Raw genomic sequence first — 22,322 nt, 5'->3', positions numbered from 1 at the left:
ATAAACAGATACATACACACACTTTGATTTATTATTAAAATCTTCATTGGTTGAGGTAAAGACAGTTTCAGAGGAAACTAAACAAAATTGGCAAGTGCACTAAATGTTTCTTGATTAAAGGAATAGTTCACCAAAAAATTAAAATTCTCTCATTTACTTGCCCTCATACCATCCCAGATGTATATGACCTTTTTTCTTCCGCAGAACACAAATTAAGGTTTTTAGAAGCTCTGTAGGTCTAAACAATGCAAGTGCATAATGACCAAAAACTTTGAAGCTCCAAAAAGCATATAAAGGGAGCATAAAAGGAATCCATACAACTCCAGTGGTTAAATCCATGTCTTCAGAAGTGATATGATAGGTGTGGGTGAGAAACATATCAATATTTAAGTCCTTTTTACTATATATCTCCACTTTCAATTTCACTTCCTCATTCTTCTGGAATGCAGAAGAATTCTCCTTTTGTTTTTTGCTGATTTGCATTCTTCATGCATATCGCCACCCACTGGTCGGGGCTGGTCAAAGGTGGAGATCTATGGGGAAATAAATGACTTAAATATTGATCTGTTTCTCACCCACACCTATCATATTGCTTCTGAAGACATGGTTTAAACCACTGGAGTCGTATGGATCACTTTTATGCTGCCTCTATGTGCTTTTTGGAGCTTCAAAGTTTTTGGTCACCATATACTTGCATTGTATGCAGAGCTGAAATATTCTTAAAATATTTGTATTCTGCAGAAGAAAGTCATACACATCTGGGATACATGCGGGTGAGCAAATGATGAGAGAATTTTCATTTTTGGGTGAACTATCCCTTTAATGAATAAAACTTGTTTACATTTAATATTTCCCTTTTTGTATGCATTGTCCTACAACTGGAGGTGCGATCTACATTTACTACACTGTACATATGCCGATGTATGAGTCTTTTGTTGGTCTGTTTGTTTGTTTGTTTGTTTGTTTTTCAGAATTTATCATCCTTGTTTTCCATCCTTTTCATCTTTTCTTGTTCATCTAATTATGTACCTAATTATATTTCTACAATTTTAAAACGTTAGAACTTCAGGGCCACCTAACGGTTCTTGACCGACACATGTTAAACTAATAAATAAATATGGAAATGAAAAGGTTTAGAGGGAGTCTTGCCCCACCTTCAGACGAAATTGCAAACTGCATCTGTCTCCTAGCAACAGAAGCAAACCAAACAGACATCAAACCTACAGCATTCTGTTTAGCAGGTAATTGTTATGTTTTGTAGAAGTTATTTTGGGCTACATTTTCATAATTTATTCACATTGTGTTTGCTTCTAAAACATTGCTTGCTAGTCCTGTTTTAAGGCATTACAGTGAATGTGCTTGCAATCCCCTCTCCAAGACTGGTAACTTTGCATGCAGATGGGGAAAAAAGTCAAAAAAGAGTCTGAACCATTCCCTAAGGATGTGGTGAGATCATTTTTTCTCCACACTTGCTTGCAATACTTTTCAACATGTTTACCTTTTAATCAGTTTGAAGTAATATTCTTTCAGTTTGACCCTCTGCCTATCGAGAGCAAGAATGCAGCAACAGCAGTTCTCATGCTCAGCTCCCCTGAAGAAGAGGTGCTTGCAAAAGCTTGTGAAGCCATCCACAAATTTGCAGAAAAAGGTAACCATGTTATCTAGTCTTACAGTCTAAGGTCATAGAGAATTTTACAGAGGTAAGAGCTCACTATGTTCCCTTGTGTGGTTCTCCTCTAACAACCTCTGTGTGTGTGTTTTGCTGCTGTGATTATATTTTTAGGTGATGAGAATAAGACATCTTTGATGTGCATGGGAGCAGTCGAGTCCCTTTCTCGTCTCATTTCTCATGAAGACAAGACTGTGCGAAAGAATTCTGTCATGGCCCTGGGCATCATGGCTTCTAACAGTAAGCACGGTACAATAATAGGCAGAGTGAGTAAATCGGTAACACTTTACATTAAAGTTCCCTTTGTTAAGATTTTATAAAAGGGTATAATCATGGCTATAACTCATTTGCAGATGCATTAAAAAAATAATTGATATGTGGTTACAACAACATGGATAAAAAGGGAGACTTTCACGCAATACTTGCCAAGTAGTGAGCTGTTTTACCTCACATGTTAAAAATGCGTAATAACACTAGTTCAACATTAGTAACACTTGTAAAGCATTTATTATGGAGTTGCCAATGTTAGAAACCAATGTGCATAAGTTCAGTATGGTTTAGGTATCTGGCTTTATTATACATGCTATGTATGAGCATGAAGACCTGAAATGTGTTTTTGCAGAAGACTTTAGGTAACTAGGACTAGATGGGATACCACTCGGAGTAGCACCATTCCTTTGACATCAATGAGACAAGGAAAGCAACAACACAAGTGAATCAAGACAAAAATATAAACAAAGCGGACTGTAGCAAAATGACATGATCCCATAATTTAATTTCACAATAATTGTCTAATTTTGCTGCATTGAGACATTAATTATTGATTAGCGCTTTTTAAGTTATTTTTAATTAAAATAAGTATGAATAAGTGTTGTTAAGCATTTATAATATGTAAGTTAAATTGCTCACGATTTGGCAAGTATTGCATGAAAGTAGACAATTTTATTCATGCTTATCAATAATGTATAATACATTTGCAAATGACTTCTTAGTCATCAATGGACCCCTTTATAAAAGCGAACATCGATGTAAAGTGTTACAGTGAATCATAGAATTTTTTGTCAAAATATTGTTCATTTTTGTCACATTTAAACAGGTGAAGTTAAAAAATGTTTGAAGACATTGGATGTGCTACCTGCCATCATTAGCAAGCTATCACCTGATGGTATGGTTGCACTTGTTTTCATTGGCACAACTGGCACTGATTATATTTTTTCATTTTCAAATTCAGCCATTTTTTAAATATATGTATATAAGTTCTTTGCTCTCTCTTTTTTAAAACCTGCTGCCTTATCCATAGAAGATGTTGTGGTCCATGAATTTGCCACTTTGATTTTGGCATCACTGTCAGTGGACTTCTCCTACAAGGTCCAAATATTTGACCATAAAGGACTTGAACCTCTTATTCGGCTCTTATCCAGCCCAGATCCTGATGTGAAAAAGAATTCTGTGGAGTGCATCTTTAATCTTGTACAAGTAAGACAACAGATGTCAGAGACATACAGAATGTCTGTTGCATATTAGGCTAAAAGGCATTTCTCGGGGAAGTGTTTTATAAAACAGGAAATTCTGTTGCTAGACGAAAATCGAGTTTGAAATGTTTCGTATTTTAAATGTTTCACAGATATTCGATCAGCTATAAAAGCGAAAGCTTTTGAATTCCAGAAGGATACACTTAAAATCATTGATTTGTGCTCTTTGCGGCTTTGTGCACTCTCAGGACTTTCAGAATCGAGCGGCTATGCATGGGCTAAATGGACTCCCCCCGTTACTGGATCTCCTGCAGTCAGAGTTCCCTGTTATCCAGCAACTTGCACTGCGCACTATAGAGAACATTACAACTGACAGTGAAACCCGGGTGGCCTTTAGGAATGCACAGGGCTTTGAAAAAATCCTGGAAGTCCTTGCAACCAAAGTAGGCTAATTATTGCCATCTAAATAATTCATGAGCACTTAAAGGGATAGTTCACCCAAAAATGAAAATTCTTTCATCAATTACTCACCTTCATGCCATCCCAGACGCGTATGACTTTCTTTCTTCTGCTGAACACAAACAAAGATTTTTAGAAGAAATTCTCATCTCTGTTGGTCCTAACAATGCAAGTGAATGGTGACCAGAATGTTGAAGGTCCAAAAATGACAATAAGGAGGCATAAAAATAATTCATAAGACTCCTGTGGTTTAATCCATGTCTTCAGAAGTGATATGATAGGTGTGGGTGAGAAACAAATCAATATTTAAATCCTTTTTTACTATCAGTCACCACCTTTGACCAGCCCCAACCAGTTGGTGGCTGAATGTGAATGTGAAAGTGTAAGTCACTTCCACACCAGAATATGAAAGTGAAAGTGTAGATTTACAGTTAGAAAAGGACTTAAATATTGATCTGTTTCTCACCCAAACCTATATCATATCATTTTAGAAGAAGTGGATTAAGCCAGTGGAGTCTTTTGGATTACATTTATGCTGCCTTTTGGACCTTCAAAGTTCTGGTCACCATTCACTTGCATTGTGAGGACCAAAAGAGCTGATATATTATTTTAAAAATCTTTGTATGTGTTTTGTAGAAGAAATAAATTTATACACATCTGGGATGGCATAAGGGTCAGTGAATGTTGAGAGAATTTTCATTTTTGGGTGAACTATCCCTTCAAGCATTTCAACACTGTAACTTAGTCACCTTTATTATAATATATCATGATTTTGCAGATTTGTAAGGGATTGAACATAGAGGATTAATCAGAGATGTACAAGATACATGATATTAATCTTAAACCAACTTCTATGAAAAGATGATGACAATCTAAACTTGAAGCAACTTTGATCCTGCTGGTTGTTCAAAATCAAGCAACACTTTTTCATCATGACTGGGCATTAATGACTGTTGTGTTTCCACCCTGCAGGAGTTTAGTGACCTGCATGTGGGGGCTCTCATGGTTATCACTAACTGTCTGGAAGGCAGTGATTCCATGCAGCTTTTTCAGGGTATGGGTGGAGTGGAGCGGCTACATCAGTTTGTTGTCACGCCCAGACTGCCTGAAGTGCAGGCTAATGCAGTCAAGGCCATATCCAGGGTAGCAGAGAGCAGTACGGAAATATCTGTTTTCTATATGACTTATCTTGAATATTACCATGTTTTCGTCTCTTTTTTTCCCTTTCTTTTTACAGTTTGTGCTGTGTATACTAGTGCAAAACTGATATAAAGCAATATACAGAACAGGATTCACCCCAAAAGTGAAAATTCTATCATCACTAACTCTCATTTTGTTCCAAACCCAAATACCTTTTTGTTCTTTGGAACTCGAAAGAAGATTTTAGGCAGACTGTTAGCCTCAGTCACCATTAACATTCGCTGCACGGGGAAAAAAAAGATGCAATGAAAGTGAATGGTGACTGAGGTTAACATTCTTCCTTACATATCCTTTTGTTTTCCACTGAAAAAGTAAGAAAGTCATACAGGTTTGGTACAGCATGAGGTGAGCAACTGATGACAGAATGTTAATTTTGGGGTGAACTGTCCATTTAAGTTATTAGCATCAGTGTTGGGTAGTAATGGATTACATCATGTAATCTTGATTTTGTAATTATATTACAAAAATCAAGTAGTTGTTATTAGATTACATTACATTTTAAAATGTGCATAGTCAGATTACCGTCACTTTTTCAGCCAACGGTAATAACCACTATAAATGACTGATTATGCTCCTAAATTTTAAATTTTAAAAGAGTGGTCTGATCCAGAGCCTTAAAATACATGTGCAATAGACCCAGCTTATAGTCAATTATAAATATAAATAAATAATTGTTCCTACATTAATAAGCTACATATAAATAGTTTGTTATTTGTTTATATTCACAGTAGCAAATAATTTATTATCATTTAATAAGTTCATTTATAGTTTGATAATGTTTTTTTTTAACATGAAGGCATAAATTCATAGTAAATAAAGAAATTATATATGTAATTAATTGGATTTACATTTAAATGTAATTAATGTATTTGTTACTGTTTTAGTAACACTATTTAGTAATTATTACTTATAAATATATAGGTCATAATAAAGCATTGACTAATTGCTAACTAAGCATTTTGCATGACCTAATCTAAAGTGAGAACTGTGTATGCCTAAATAAACATTTATTAATGATCCAGTACTCTGAAAAAATAATCTCCACAGCATCTCAATCACAAAGGCTCAAAACAGACACTAAAGCTTAAAAAAACAAAAAACAGACACAACACAAAAGTACAGGAATAATAGTGAGGAAAATCCACAGTTTATTAAAAGAGATCCTCTAATTGCTCAAACACCACTTTAGCATGTCACGCAAAATGCTTAGCTACCTATTAGTAAGTGCTTTATTACAACCTTTATTACACATTAATTGATCTAATAGTAAGTGTTCCTAAAACATTAATAAACACATTAATTAAGCAAAAATGTGTATCCAATTAATTACATATGTAATATCTTTATTAACTATGAATTTATGCTTTCTTAATGTTCTCATAAACACTTCTTTACCACTGGTTTGCATCAACAAATATACATCAGTTAGGTATGATTAACAAGTTGTTTACTAAGGATAAAAAAACATTATCAAACTGCCTATATATGAACTTATTAAACAATAATAAATCATTTGCTAAAGTGAATAGAAACAAATAACATATGATTTATATGTAGCTTATTAATGTATTAATAATGTAGGAACAATAATTTATAAATTATCAATAAACTATAAACAAATGCTTTACAAATACTTTATACCGTGTAGTTATAAAGTGTTACCAAATTTTATGTTACTGATTACAATTTTAGTCATATAGTTTGTAATCATCCAGGACAGATTACATATCAGATATAATCTACCCAACACTGATTAGCATGTTTAATAATTATGTGAAAGCCTAATTCATTTTTTCGTATGCCATTAGGTGAGAACAGAAAAATCCTGCATGAACATAATGTAGAAAAGGCCCTCACTGACCTTCTTGCACAGGAGAATGAGAGTGTACGCACTGCTGCATGCCAGGCTGTGGCAACAGTTAGCAAAAACCTGTCCAGCAGGGAAACTTTCAGATGTCTGGGTAATCTGTCCTTTTAAATCAAGTGTGAAAGGTTGCTCCAAAGCTTGTTGCTGTAACTCTCTTTAATTTAATCTGACTTCAGTTTCATTTAAGATATCACTCTTGCCCTTTTGTGTTAATTGAGATTTCTATTGAGGATCTGATAAAGGTCTGTGTGTTTCAGATGCGATCAGGGTCATCGTACAGCTACTGAACAGTGAGGGAAGTGAGTTGAGAACGGCTGCAGCAGAGGCCCTGGCCAGTCTGACCAACAGCAACAAACTCAATGCTTAGTAAGTTCTGCCACGTATTTGACAATGTGCTAATAATCCTTGTAATCTTAGCATACAAGCATTACTCTTCTGTTTTACAAATCTCACTAATGCTTTTCATCAAAATAAAGACAAAAAAATTAAAGGATTTAAAACAGCATGTACCTCTCCTTTTTCTTTTTTCAGTGCAGTATATGATAGTGAGGGTGACGAGCTCCTGGTGCGACAGCTGCAAGACAGCTGCACGGGGGCTGCTGTGAATGCAGCAGCAGTCTTGATGCACATGGCATCGCAGGAGGAGTTGCGCAGAAGCATTCTGGGCCATGGAGCTATCCCAGCATTGGTGGGGCTGCTAAGCTCCATTGACAAAAGCACTGTGATCAGTGCAACCCAGGCTGTTGCTTCACTGGCCTGTGATGCAGAGGCCAGGGTAGAGGTAACAGTGCACTTCACAAAAGAGTCCATTTCAAAGGTCTGTGCAATCATCACAGCTTATCAGTAAACTGCTATGTGTAAGAAAAACAGACCTCACTATTTACTTTTTCTGTGTCTCAGGTGTGAAGGACATAAAAAGATACACTACTTTTTCATGTCATTATGTGTGCTTTATGATGAATTATTCTTCTGTTTTTCTTGATGTGTAGCTCAGAAATATTGGAGGCCTTTCCCCTTTAGTAAAACTGCTCAAATCAATCAATGCTGAAATCCGGCGGAACGCTTGCTGGGCTGTTAGTGTATGTGCAAATGATGAAATAACTACCATAGAATTGTGCAATGTAGGGTAAGCCTGTTTTTATGCTTTAATGGACACTTTTTCACATTTCCTGGTTTTGTAATGCAGAAGTAAACTATTGTGGGGTAATCGTCTGTAGTGATGAATGGGAGGGAGACCACTGCAAATCTTATTTTTGCGCTCTCATTTATTTCAACAGCAAAAGAAAAAAATCCATTATTACATTTTCTCGACTTTCCAAAAGAGCAAAATAATAGACAGCGGTGGATTATCGCAGTTAGATGCCAAATTTACTGTCACTCTCTCAGCAGCTGAATTGAAAATCCCATCCCATACACTGAATTTGTTCAAGTTAAATGTAGACAATTGTATCCACATTGCTTATGACTGCGTATAACATAAAGATATTAATGGTTTATATGGAGGGAGTTCTCATACCTCAAACAAATGTTATCACAGTACCCTCCCATTTCACAAATCCATAAATCCAAAAGATCATACTCAGAAATAACTGTTTTTTTCTATTTGCTAATGAAACCAGTAGATGGCAGTAAATACTAAGTATCAGATATTTCTGAAGAAATATGCTGGATTGTTTAAAATAGGCTACTTTATCTGTCAGCCCAGGATTCTGTTTTTTAAGTGTCACTTTATTTATTGTTCTGTAATTTGGTCTTGGTGTTTTCAATCTTACAGAGCTTTGGAGATACTTCAGGAGATCAACCTGTCACCAAACCGTAAAAACAAGTTTAGTGAGGTGGCCATGCAGAAGCTTCTTGAAAACAATCTGTCTTTGAAGTACAGTCTGACAGGACACCTGTCACCCACTGATATGACCACTGATGGCTTCTACGACCCTGGCCAGGTCAAAAATAATGAGTATATATATATATATATATACACACTACCAGTCAAAAGTTTTGAAACACATACTCATTCTTTATTATAATTTTTGTTCAGTCATCAAGTCATCAAAACTGTGGAATAACATAAATGAAACTATGGGAATTATGTTGTGACTAAACAAAATCCAAAATAAATCATAACTGTGTTATATTTTAGCATCTTCAAAGTAGTCACCCTTTGCCTAGAATTTGCAGACATGTACTCTTGACATTTTCTCAACCAACTTCTTGAGGTATCACCCTGGGATGCTTTTTAAACAGTATTGAAGGAGTTCCCATCTATGTTGGGCACTTATTGGCTGCTTTTCTTTATTATTTGGTCCAAGTCATCAATTTCAAAAACTTCTTTTTTTTAATTACATTTTAGTTTTATAATGAAATAAATTAATATGGTGGCACAATTATATTTTTGTCTACAAAACTAATTTCAAACATTTAAGCATACGCCAGATCAAAAGATTTTTAAGATCATGAGAAACATTTCAGTCAAGTGTTCAAAACTTTTGACTGGTAGTGTATATATTATTATTTTAAAATAATGTTTCAAAAGCAAACTCATATCTATAAGCGTTAAGCTTGTACAAATCAGTAAGTCTCTCATTTATCAATCTCTTGTTTTTTCTTCCTTCTTCTTCAGATAAGAATGGGGCATCATGTTCCTACCTTAGAGGATATATCAAAACAGGCTGTGAACCAACATCGAGCCACCATTGTGGTTAATGGGAAACCCCCGGATCAGTATGTTAAGGCCAAGGGTCATGATTTTGAAACACATTATGCTCTGATACAACTGTCCTACTGTTTCTAATTACTGCCATGTGCAACTGTGACAGCTTGCTAAAAGTCACATGTATCCTCATTTATGTTATGCATTCATAGTCATTTTGGGGATATGTTAATCAAATAAACACTATAGAACTCCCTTCTTTCTTTTATCAGTATTTAGATCTACTGAGAAATTGCTCTTTTCACTTCTGCGATCTCACTTAACAAAGAAAACAAGCTCTTTGTAGAGCATAAAGACTTTCACAGCCCGTCCTCTTCCACGCCATTAGGTCTGAAGCAGCACACTGTCACTTGAATATTAAATACGCTCTCTGTGTTGCACAACAGATAGATGTTGATAGAGGAATTTCCCCCTAGGGGAAATTCTTTTGCATGCATTGGCTTGGAATCTGACCTGGAGCTTCCACAGGAGAAAAAGGAATTCTGCCACTGAATTGCAAAGCTGACTGGAGGCCTTAATAACACAATTTATTCCCAGTTCCAGTTAATTACATTTAAAGACTCTTAACTTACAAACTAAACATTACTATATCGCCATAAAAGTATTATGTTCGTTCTGATGCACTGATCTCCAAGGTTTTAACATCCAAATCAGTCAGTTGGATGTTAAGTGAGCACAAAGGTCATTTGATTTAGACAGCTTTTCCACAGCTCTAGTAGATACTGTGATTTAGCTCACTGGAGGATTTTTAAATTTTTTTTATTTGTTTTAACCCCTTTTCTCCCAATTTGGAATGCCCAATTCCCAGTACTTAGTAGGTCCTCATGGTGGTGCGGTTACTCACCTCAATCCGGGTGGTGGAGGACAAGTCTCAGTTGCCTCCGCTTCTGTGACTGTCAATCTGAGCTCATCATGCATGACACCGCGGAGACTCCGCATGTGGAGGCTCATGTTACTCTCTGCGATCCACGCACAAATTACCATGCGCCCCACTGAGAGCGAGAACCATTAATCGCGACCACGAGGAGGTTACCCCATGTGACTCTACCCTCCCTAGCAACTGGGCCAATTTGGTTGCTTAGAAGACCTGGCTGGAGTTACTCAGCACACCCTGGATTTGAACTCGTGACTCCAGGGGTGGTAGACTGCATAGAGGATAATAAGGTTTAGAAATGTTCCTTCTTTCTTCCCCTTCTGTTAGATTGATTGCCAAAGAACCAGAGGACCGTAAGCAAGACAGTTCAACAGAAACTTCCACCTCATCTGTTATGAGCAGCAAAAGGAGCAGCAAAACGCCAAGGTGTGTGTGTGTGTGTGTGTGTGTGTGTGTGTGTGTGTGTGTGTGTGTGTGTGTGTGTGTAATGTGCTTGTGCATACTTAGAGAGGGATTCGCCATAAACCTTTTATCTCACTCACTCAATTTCCCTTTCTAAAGTAAAATGAAGGGGAAGGGTCATAGGGAAGATGAGAAAAAGAAGGACGAGGATGAGGGTAAGCCACAGCAGGAGACAGTGGTGGATGAAGCATGGAGGCTACCGGATGATGCTGCATTTCATAACCTTGTCAAAGAGGCAGCCAAATCCATCTTGCCACTTCAGGAAGAGGTCAGGATGTATATTGCATTGGCCAAGTGAGTTTAAGGCTTTTAATTGCAAATGCTTTTGAATAACCAAATTAATTTCCTACACCTGCTCATTCTTTTCCCCAGCATACACATGACTGAAATGTGACATGCAATGTGATTTTCTCCCAGGTTGGTTTGTGATGCAATGGGTGGCCAGGTTGAGCAAGAGAAGCTGCATGACTTCCTATGGGAACTGCACATAAGCGAGCTGAAGATTGAAGCCCATTCTAACATTGTTCCCATTGGCAAGATAAAAAAGGGCACCTACATCCACAGAGCACTACTTTTCAAGGTGTTACATACAGTATTTCACATGCTCAATTGATCTTCTCTTACTCCATCACATTACTCGATTATTATTAAATACATACAGTATGTTGGAATGCCACTCTCTTAAACCCATGACAGAACTTGGATTATTTGTGAAAACTGGTGCTGTCATCAAACTGGCAACATGCATATTTGCCCAATAGTGTATAACAGATTAAATGCAATCTTTGCTAGGTTCTTGCAGACAGAATTGGACTAAGCTGCAGTCTCGTTAGAGGAGAATACAACCGTGCCTGGAACGAAATCTTCCTCATCACTGGCCCAAAGAGATCTTATGGTCACGCTCAACCTGAAAGCTACATCATAGATCTCATGCATCAACCTGGCAACCTCATGAAGAGCAACTCACCAGCAGCTCTAGCATATCAGACCATTTGAGAGTACCACTGTAGATGTGTATTTGTTGTGTAATTTCATTAAAGAAATTAAAGGGATAGTTCACCCAAAAATGAAAATTCTCTCATCATTAACTCACAAACATGCCATCCCAGATGTGTATGACTTTCTTTCTTTCTTCTGTAGAACACAAACAAAGATTTTTAGAAGAATATTTCAGCTCTGTAGGTCTATACAATGCAAGTGAATGGGTGCCAAAATTGTGAAGCTCCAAAATGCACATAAACACAGCAAAAAAGTAATCCATAGGACTCCAGTGGTTAAATCCATGTCTTCTGAGGCAATATGATAGGTGAGAGTGAGGTCAGTATTTAAGTCCATTATTACCACACATTTTCCTCCCTGACCAGTAGGTGGAGATATGCACGAAGAATGCAAATCAACAAAAGCAAAAGAAGAAGAATGTAAAAGTGAAAGAGGAAAGTGATAGTAAAAAAAGGACTTATATATTGATCTGTTTCTCAGCCACACCTATCATATGTCTTCAGAAGACATGGATTAAACCACTGCAGTCTTATGGATTACTTGTTTATGTTTATGTGGATTTTGGAGCTTCAACATTTTGGCACCCATTAATTTGCATTGTATTGAACTACAGAGGTGAAATATTCTCCTAAAAATCTTGGTTTGTGTTCAGCAGAAGAAAGAAAGTCATACACATCTGGGATGGCATGAAGGTGAATAAATGATTAGATCATTTTCATTTTTGGGTGAACTATTCCTTTAAAGACAATGCAGTGCATGTGGAAGGGGGTTAATAGGCCTACATTATTTCACACTTTATATATTTTACTCAGTGAAGTGAATGAGTCCCAATAAATTATTAGAAAAACAGTTTTTTTGTCTCATATTTACATACCTATGTAATTTAGGTAGAATATTTGTTACATTGCATTATCTTTAATTATAACAGTTTCAACGTGAAGTTCAAAGTCTATTATACGATGATAAGCGAGAACATTCTGATAACAAAGAAAAAACGAGAATAATAATAATAATAATAATAATTTAAAACTCCGACATGCATAATAAACTTAGTCCAGTGACAGCAGGTGCAAAGTTTGATCAGTTTAAGCCAGTCGACCATGACCCATAAAATCTGTGAGTTCTGACCATTTACTGCTGCTCTCTGCTCGCAGGTGCTTGAGCTGTGAGGGAGGGAGTGAAGCTCAATTCAGCTTTTCAGACTATTGGATAGCCATTGTATATTGATAGAGTCGAAAAAGTCAGATCAGAACAGAAACTGATTTGTCGAGAAGAATATCACGTTTGCTATTTCGTTTTCCTCCATTTCCAAGGGAGCGAGTGTCAAATCAGTACTACCTGAGATTTCTTCATCACCAGGTAGGCATACGGTATTTTTCGATTTATAGCTATTTGAATTTCTTTACATTTCAGAAATTATTTACCTTATCTATGAGATGTATTACTTTTATTGTAATTATTTTGCGTCGTTATAATTCTGTGCAGTGTAAAGTGCAGTTATTCCAGTTAAGTACAGAACACGCGTGAACTGATTACTCAAACTGAAGTGTAGCATATGACATTTTCATGAACTGTCATAATGAGCGGGTTCAATGTGTTTGCGCGCATCAGAGGAGTATCGGGCCGTTCAGTCCGAACACGTTCTTGCACTGACAAGCAAGTCTTGTCAATTTGGGGATGCACCTGGCCGTGGCCCAAGTGGAACCCCAGATACTGTACCTCCACCCACCCAACCACGCACTTCTTGGAGTTTGCTGTGAGCCCCGCCCGTCGCAGCAACCTCAGAACCGCCCTCAGATGCTGCATATGCCGCTGCCAATCATTACTATAAATGATGATGTCATCTAAATAGGCAGCGGCTTTAGCAGAATGTGGTCTGAGGATTCGATCCATAAGGCACTGAAACGTGGCCGGAGCCCCAAACAAACTGAACAGAAGCGTCACGAATTGGTGTAATCCAAACGGTGTGGAGAAGGCTGTTTTTTCACAGGAAATTGGTGTCAAGGGGATCTGCCATTAACCCTTTGTCAAATCCAATGTCGAATAAAATCGAGCAGTGCCTAACCGATCGAGCAACTCATCAATGCGAGGCATTGGGTATGCATCAAATTTAGACATCGCATTGACTTTTCTATAATCCACACAGAATCATACAGACCCGTCGCTCTTAGGAGCTAGAACAACCAGGCTGGACCAGTCGCTGTGGGATTCCTCTATTACCCCCATATCGAATATTGCATCCAATTTTTCCCGAACTATTTTCTTTTTGTGCTCGGGCAAATGGTAGGGACGGCTACGTACCACCACCCCTGGCTCCGTCTCGATGTGGTGCTGGATGAGGTTCGTACGACCCGGTACGTCTGCAAATTCCTGTTGCAACTTGGCAACCTCTGCGACTTGATTCAGTGAGAGGTGGTCTCCGCAAGTGACCGGGGTGATATGATTAGGTTTTGTATTCACCTCCGGCCCGAGCTCTGCCCTCTCCGGTACTACCGTAGCCAATGTCACAGGGACTGCCTCCCTCCACAATTTCAGGAGGTTGAGTAGATATATTTGACGTGTGCCCCCTCTATCAGTTCGCTTTACTTCATAATCGAGATCCCCCACTCGTCGTGTGACCTCAAAGGGTCCTTGCCACTTGGCGAGTAATTTGGAGCTGGATGTGGGGAGTAATATGAGTACCTTATCTCCTGGTGCAAATTCCCACAGCCGAGTTCCCATGTTATACAGTCGGATCTGTCATTCGTTAGTTGCCCCAAGGTGTGGAGTTTTGCTGTAAGATCAAGAACGTATTGAATTGCATTCTTACCGACTGAAGGTCCCTCCTCCCAAGCTTCACGTATGACATCAAGCATGCCGCGCGGGCACCGCCCATACAGCAGCTCGAATGGGGAAAACCCAGTGGAGGCTTGCGGGACCTCTTGTACTGCGAATAATAGGGGATCGAGCCATTTGCCCCAATTTCTAGCATCCTCGTGCACGAACTTACGAATCATGTTCTTAAGGGTTTTATTAAATCGCTCTGCCAGGCCATCTGTTTGTGAATGGTAAACGCTGGTGCAAATTGACTTAATGCCCAATAATTCGTAAAGCTTGCGTAGTGTCTGTGACATAAAGGTTGTGCCCTGATCAGTAGGATTTCTTTCGGAATCCCCACCCAGGAGATTATTTTGAAGAGTGCCTCTGCAACACTACTTGCCGAAATGCTGCGTGGAGGCACTGCTTCCGGATATCGCGTTGCATTGTCCACTAGGACTAACACAAAGCAATGTCCGTATGCTGACTGCTCTAATGGCCGGATGAGGTCCATGCCAATTCTCTCGAAGGGGACCTCGATCAGTGGAAGGGGCCGCAATGGCGCTTTTGGGGTGGCCAGTGGATTCACCAGCTGACATTCGCGGCATGCCGCACACCACCTGCGAACATCGCCACCAATGCCCGGCCCAGAAAAACGGGCTATTAGTCGGTTCAGTGTTTTACTTTCCCCTAAGTAACCCGCCATCGAATTATAATGAGCTGCCTGGAACACCATTTCCTGGCAGCTCCACAGTATTAAAACCTGGGTTGTATCTTCCTTTGTTTGAGCGTCCTGCATCACTCTATACAACTGCTCGTTTATAACTGCGAAATAGGGATATGAAAGTGCGACACCCGGCCGGAGCTGTTGACCATCGATCACTCTCACTTGGTCGAAGGCGTGCTTGAGGGTTTCATCTTGCAACTGCTCCAAAGGGAAATCCCCTAAGGATGGGAGGGGCCGCGGCCTCTCCCCCCTCATGTCATCCTGAAGTGGAGCTGATGAAGACGGCCCCGGCTCAATCTCCCTTGCCAGAGCATCGCACATTTCAAATCTCATCGCTTTTGTGCAAGACCCATCCATGCATATTCACTTTAATACATTTCTAAATTCAGCCCAATTAGTCCCCAAAATCAGCAGATGGGCGAGGCGGGAACTAACCGCGGCCTCCACTCTATGTTTTGTTCCCTGGAATTTAATCACAAGGGTCACCACAGGGTAGTTGTGAATATCCCCATGCACACACTTCACCCTCACCATTTTAGCTGTGCCCAAAGCCTCGTGTTGAACCAAGCGTTGGTGGATAGTGGTTTGATTACAACCCATGTCCACCAATGCTTGGTGAGTACCCCCTTGACACTTACTGGTATCCGGTACACTCCGGCCCAGTCGGGGGCAGTCTGCGGAGTGTTGGGGATCTGGACCACCATCCACAGCTCCATCATAGGGCATTGATCCTGGAAGTGTCCTGATCCCGGCAACTCCAGCAGGCTGGCCCAGGCACCATGCCCTCACCTGCATTGGCAGACACTTCCACCTGAGGGGGAGAGCGGCGGGGCACTGTAGATGCTGGGGGTGGTGCAAACCCTCGCACGTGGGGAACTGGCCTCAGTGGCAGGGCTCCTCGCCTCCGCGGGGCAGGAATGGGTTTTAGAGAGAGAGCAGAGTGAGAGGGAAGAAGGGAGGGGGAAGAGAAAGGAGAACACACAGGGGGAGGGGAGAGAGAGTAGGAGGGCTCTTCCGCCCATGGGTACGCTGCCATATGGTCCTCCCCCAGTCAGACAGCTTCCTCCAGCGATGCCGGGCGATGGCACTGGACCCACTCCGCCATTCCTTTTGGCAGTCGATGGATTAGCTGCTCCAGCACCACCTGGTCGATCACTCCCATGATGTCGCTATCCCCCGCCAGCAGCAATTTCCGGCATGAGTCTCAGAGCCATTGGGAGAAAGCAAACGGGTGGCCAGTCCTCTCCAGTTTCATGGATCAAAAGAGCTGGCGGTACTGCTCTGGACTGCGGCCAACCCGCTGCAGGATGGACTTCTTCAGGTCCTCATAAGCCAGGAGGTTAGCCGCCGACAGTTGTTGAGCAGCAAGTTGGGCTTTCCTGGACAGCAACAGGAGGAGCCTGGCCACCCACTGGTCAAGATCTCCACGGTTTGCTTGAAAAGATCAAGGAAGGCTTCTGGGTCATCTTCCGCCCCCATCTTCAAGAGCATGGGTGGGGACAGGGGGCTCTGGTTGTCCGGGGTCATGGCCGGGGCTCTTTCCTGCTTGAGGAGGCTCTGGATTGCATGCCAGTCCTCTGCTGGAGCTCGTAGGATTTTGAAGAACTGGCGATCTTGGTCTTGGCGAAGCTCAAGCAGGGATTGTTGGTGGGACTGGTGTAGGCCGGCGAGGGATTGGAGGATCTCTACCAACTGTGATGACTTCATTGGGCATACTTCCTCCAACTTCAATCCCAGGTTGCGACACCAGTGTGAAGGACTCCACAAACAGAAGGGAAGGAGGACACAGGGAAGCAGGTTTTTCCAGACACAGGTAAGGCTTTTAATCGGCCACTTCAATGCTTTACAGCTTCACAAACTCACAGTCTCAGAGGCACGTAGGCACTCAAACTCATTAGCTTCACAAACGTAAACACATTAGCTTCACAAACATAAACACATCAGCTTCCATGAGCACTGTAAGCTACCTTGTGCCAGACTCTCTCTCTGCCTCTCTGTTGGTGGTGTGGCCATTTATATGCCACTCTCCCCATGCTCACTGGAATTAGAGACAGGTGTTAGACATAATCTAGCTCAGGTGTAAGCGTCCTTACCGCTTTCTCTCTCTCTGGACGGACACTCGACCATGCCCCCGCTGCCACAATAGTATTTCTTTTATAGCCGTTCAGTGGCATTTACTTGAACCACAATGAGGTGGGCATGTACCATTGTGTTTGCTGTGACTCCCCTCTTTTCAGGTAAGCTTTAAGTCAATCAGAGATATAAAGTTCACCTAAAAGAGATAAAACAGTTAAAATGTCATTCTAATTCTTTATATATATAAAGATTTTTATGTAAAGGATACACAGTATGTATATATATATACACACACACAGTATACACTGTATACAGTGTACATATGCTTTACATAAATTTACAAAGACTTATAAAAATAATTACAACTCTGCTTTTGGCTCCAACAGCTCAGAAGCTAAATATGATGCTGGGACATGGGAAAAAGATGAGAGCCATGCCAATACTGTCCGTCACCCTGACAACTCTCTTGGTAGCACAGGTACAGAGGTTATCTGCAAACATGTGAGTGTAGGGGGCAATGATGCTAACCAGTTCAGTCATTGTGTTTTCCCGTAAACTCTGATGTTGGTGTTTAGCAAACATACAATGAAATCTAATAAATAGTTTCAATTTTCAAATACATCCCACCTCAGTTCAAATTGGTTTATAGAAATGGCACAGTATCACTTTATAAAATGTCATTTTGTTTGGCAGTGTGATGCACATCTTGGACATGTCTTCGATGATGGTCCAGATCCGACTGGCCAATGATTCTGCATCAACAGCAAAGCTCTGAAATTTCAGCCCAGAGAAAAATAAATCTGAGACCAGAAATGAGATCCATGGACATTATTATACAGCTATTCAGTGTACATAAAGAAAGCAAACAGCATTTGAATAACAACTGAACATTGTGACATGCAGTTACACTGAGATCTGATCTTTTTTTTTAATAGATAAAGTTGTTTATCATGTCTTGTATTTTTAGCACACCACTGTACATTAAAATCTGAGAATGCCAACACTAAATGACCAACCCCCAAAAAATACTTTTTTTGCTTGTAAATGACAGATTTGGTTTAATTAAATTGTACATTGTAAGAAATCTGCGAAATGATTGGTATTTTAATATGTCTGTTTTTGTGTGCATGTTGGGGAGTTAATCATAAACCCTGAGCAGAGGGTCATTATCCTAATCTGTGTGTGGCAACACTGGACAGTTGACTAACAGCTACCAGAAAGCAGACTGTCCTTGTTAGCAAAGCTCTGACAGACCCACGGGGAGAATTAATATATGGTATATTGGTAAACGAAAAGATAAAAAGAACTAATTAAAAGTTGCAATGATTCGCTTCTGGCTGCATCTGTTGTGTGTGCTGGTCTGGCTCAGTTTTTGGGTACCTGCTCAGGCACGAAGAGCACGTTTTAAACCAATACCTCCACCGAAGCCAAAGCAATCCGAGGCAGAAAAGGCTATTGAAAAACTAGCTCCAGTTCAGAACATCAACATTGATCAGGTATATTTCAACGTCTTTCAATTCTTTCAAAAATCGAGTTTATTAATTTTCTTTCACTCACATTCAGAGTTTGCTCCCTAGATGAGTGGCAAGTGGTACCTGATTACTGTGGCATCACGGTGTAAGAATCTTCTGGAGAGTGGCTTCAAAGTGGAGAGCACAGCTATAACTTTAGATGTAACGGGTGACAAGGTGTCTACAAGCACTCTGAGAAAACTGTGGGTACAGTACTTATTTAGCCACAAGAGGGAACTGTAGATTGATATTCATTGTTTTAAAGCTGATCTAAGCTGGTTTTTCTGTGTGCTTGTGTTCTTTGTCTAACTACCACATAACAGGTTTTTTATATATACCTTAACTAACTAATAAAATTGTACAGGTAGACCATGAGTCATACCCCCCCCCCAGAAATCAACTTTGGCAATCAGTGTATCACATAATTGCATGCACACAAGCTGCAAGCTAAAGCATTGGAGAGTCATGATAAAACATGTTACAATGCTCAGCATGTTAATTAATTTTACATGGGGCATTGCATTTCTTTTAAAAATTTTACAACATAAAAAAAAAAAAAAATGTTGATGTGTTTCATTGAAAATGAATGATACTCTTCTCCATCTGCTCAGCCATTGTGTTTTTTCAAATGTTAGAAATTATGAGTGTTGGGAGATCAAGCAGAACTACATGAAGACAACGACCCCTGGCCGTCTTCTTCTCAAAGGTGGGTATCTGATGCAGACAGAGCCCTGCTGACCAACAGACAAGGGAACAAAGCCTGCCATTCATACCTCTATCTAAATTGAAGGCTCTGCTTTGTTGTGAAATGCTCCCTGGCTTGGACTGATTACAACTGACAACTGTTATGCAATGGAAAGCACTCTCTTAACCTTTGTCATTTTAAAGACTTAGCCAAAATATTCAGGAGAACAGAAAACAGAAAAACAAGCAGCATTTTCAAGACACTAATCACCCACACTTAAATTGTATGAATTTCATTGCATTGGATAACAAAATGTGAAACCAAGTAGCAACTGCAAATGATTCAAAACCTTTTCTCAGAACTAAGTGCACTTTGTTCAGCCATTTTCTTAGCCATCAGGCTCACACAAGTGCCCTGAAAGGATAGCCAACCACAGTAGTTCATTACATCAACTATGAACATGTTCCACTAAGTTTGACAACCAGAATGTGTTCAAATAAGTTTTGACTTAATTTTGAAAATTACAGTACTGTGCAAAAGTTTTAGGCACTTGTGAAAAATGTTGCATAGTGGGGATGTCTTCAAAAATAATGGCATAAATAGTTTTCAATTATCACTTAATGTCATACAAAGTCCAGTAAACATAAAAAAAAAGCTAAATCAATATTCGGTGTGACCACCTTTGCCTTTAAAACAGCACCAATTCTCCTAGGTACTCCTGGACACAGTTTTTCTTGGTTGTTGGCAGATAGGATGTTCCAAGCTTCTTGGAGAATTCACCACAGTTCTTCTATCTATTTAGGCTGTCTCAATTGCTTCTGTCTCTTCATGTAATCTCAGACTGACTTAATATTCAGTGGGGGGCTTTGTGGGGGCAATGGCATCTGTTGCAGGGCTCCCTGTTCTTCTATTCTAATCTTTTCTATTTGCAAAAGTAATGTTTGGGAGTCTAACATTTATATTTCCTATTGACACATTAAAGCTGAAGATATAAATAACCATCTTAAGACAAATGCTTTTGTGAAACATCTTATGTGCCTAAGACTTTTGCACAGTACTGTATATATATAGTTTTATCTTTAAAAAACAATTTTGGTACTTGTGCTATTGCCTTTCTTTAAAATACATGCAACTTGGATTGATATATTTTTAATCTAATGCTATAGCATTCATTCATTTTTAAATGTAACTTAAGTGTCCAAGTACTTTTGGGGGTCACTGCAAATTAACACTATTATCAAATCTGTCATCACACAGGGAAGAGACCTAAGGAGGATGTGGAGATAATTGTGCTTGAGACGAACTACAGCTCCTATGCTGTGTTGGCTTTCAAGAGAGCAGGGGAAATTACCATGAAATTATATGGTAGGTGTTCCTGTGTCTGTATTAATCTTCTCACCCTCCTCTATTAATGGCATCATGCCACAATAATAAGTACACCGTCTGCTTGAGTATCTTTGTGTGTTTAATCTTTAGTTCCATAAGGGAATAGCTCATTAAAGGCCATGTGACTGTGATTGTTCTTCAATACTGAAATCTGTGGAAAAAAGTGCATTGTTTTAACCAAAGTTTCTTTTCTTTTGAAAGGACGGTCCAGTGACGTGCCTGATGATATAGTGGATAAATTTGAGAATCGAGCAAAGACATTCAATTTGGGATTGGATGTTGTTTTCCAGTTTCCTGACTATGGTGAGACAAACAGCAATAGGTTAACTGTAATATAATATAATATAATATAATATAATATAATATAATATAATATAATATAATATAATATAATATAATATAATATAATATAATATAATATAATATAATATAATATAATATAATATAATATAATATAATATAATACATCAAGTTACTGTCAACTTTATGACACAACACTCTTTTCCAGGATTTTGCCAGTCGCCAGATAAGATGCTGGGTAAGATCTGCATTTATTTAGTTTAATCACGACTCCCTGTGTCATTTACATTTTGACTACATTTACAAAACGACACCATACAGTATTTTGCTCGGTACTCGTTACTTTTGTAACGGTTCTTTTTTAAAAAAATTAATGATTCGGTCGAACCGATTCTAAAGGCGCATGTAAATCACTCCACTGTAATGAAGTACATTTGACGCAATCAACACAGCATATTTGAGTACACAGATAATGCACAATGTTTAACTACATATTTATTTCCTTACATATAAAGAACACATAGTTTAATGAACCGCGAACTCAAAGGAAACGGTGGTTTGGATTTGAAGTAGATCATTAAAACGAACCGTCTGAACGAACCGATTCGCTGCAATGACTCTTTGGTCTATAGTGCAGCTTTGTTCCGTTGCTTCTGGGTGTTGGGCAAAGATCTACTACTGATTGGCTGAAAGCAATTTTACATGGTTCAAAAAGAGCCAAGCCAGCCAATTGCGTATCTCTTCTGTTAACATCACGTTTTCAGTTTAAAAGGCAGGCGTTGCTAAACTTGCATAACCTTAGTTAGATTTTGTAACACAAAGAACCTATAATGTTGTATAATTTTGCACAAACTTGTTGCCCATCCGAAAAATAAATAAATAAAATAAAATAAATAAATAAAATAAAATCTAACAGCTCTGCTCTTGTTTTGCCCACCAGAAATGACCTAATGAGCTGTGGTGGACCAGCATTTGTATTGCAGAACGCCTGTGACTGTGACATACAACAGTACCCATCAATCAGACCTGAGCAAAACGAGAAAACAGTCTGATGATCAGCATGCAAATAATTAAAAACAATAAAGTTTTTTTTTATATACCATTTTAAGGGTTTATTTGCTTACATATA

The 22,322-nt window shown here is 39.2% G+C and overlaps 2 protein-coding genes across 2 annotated transcripts; both read left to right on the top strand.

The window, feature by feature from the left end:
- The first annotated feature begins 1,070 nt into the window (after positions 1–1,070).
- armc3 (armadillo repeat containing 3) lies at positions 1,071–12,292 on the top strand. The gene is made up of 18 exons (XM_051687092.1): positions 1,071–1,241; positions 1,379–1,446; positions 1,531–1,648; positions 1,784–1,909; positions 2,766–2,834; positions 2,973–3,145; positions 3,390–3,584; positions 4,573–4,756; positions 6,609–6,761; positions 6,925–7,033; positions 7,199–7,448; positions 7,657–7,793; positions 8,442–8,610; positions 9,288–9,388; positions 10,579–10,677; positions 10,813–11,007; positions 11,131–11,293; positions 11,506–12,292. The coding sequence occupies exons 2-18, from the start codon at positions 1,393–1,395 to the stop codon at positions 11,707–11,709; spliced, it is 2,499 nt and encodes an 832-aa protein (XP_051543052.1). The 5' UTR covers positions 1,071–1,241; positions 1,379–1,392; the 3' UTR covers positions 11,710–12,292.
- A 6,208-nt stretch (positions 12,293–18,500) lies between these two features.
- Positions 18,501–22,295, top strand: c8g (complement component 8, gamma polypeptide). Its single transcript, XM_051686902.1, has 7 exons — positions 18,501–18,807; positions 18,889–19,025; positions 19,458–19,528; positions 20,765–20,872; positions 21,095–21,196; positions 21,402–21,431; positions 22,134–22,295. The coding sequence occupies exons 1-7, from the start codon at positions 18,634–18,636 to the stop codon at positions 22,142–22,144; spliced, it is 633 nt and encodes a 210-aa protein (XP_051542862.1). The 5' UTR covers positions 18,501–18,633; the 3' UTR covers positions 22,145–22,295.
- Positions 22,296–22,322: the final 27 nt, after the last annotated feature.

The sequence above is a fragment of the Myxocyprinus asiaticus genome, chromosome 44 (assembly GCF_019703515.2).
Source record: "Myxocyprinus asiaticus isolate MX2 ecotype Aquarium Trade chromosome 44, UBuf_Myxa_2, whole genome shotgun sequence".
Classification (NCBI taxonomy): Eukaryota; Metazoa; Chordata; class Actinopteri; order Cypriniformes; family Catostomidae; genus Myxocyprinus; species Myxocyprinus asiaticus.
This window is presented reverse-complemented; position numbering and strand designations above follow the sequence as displayed.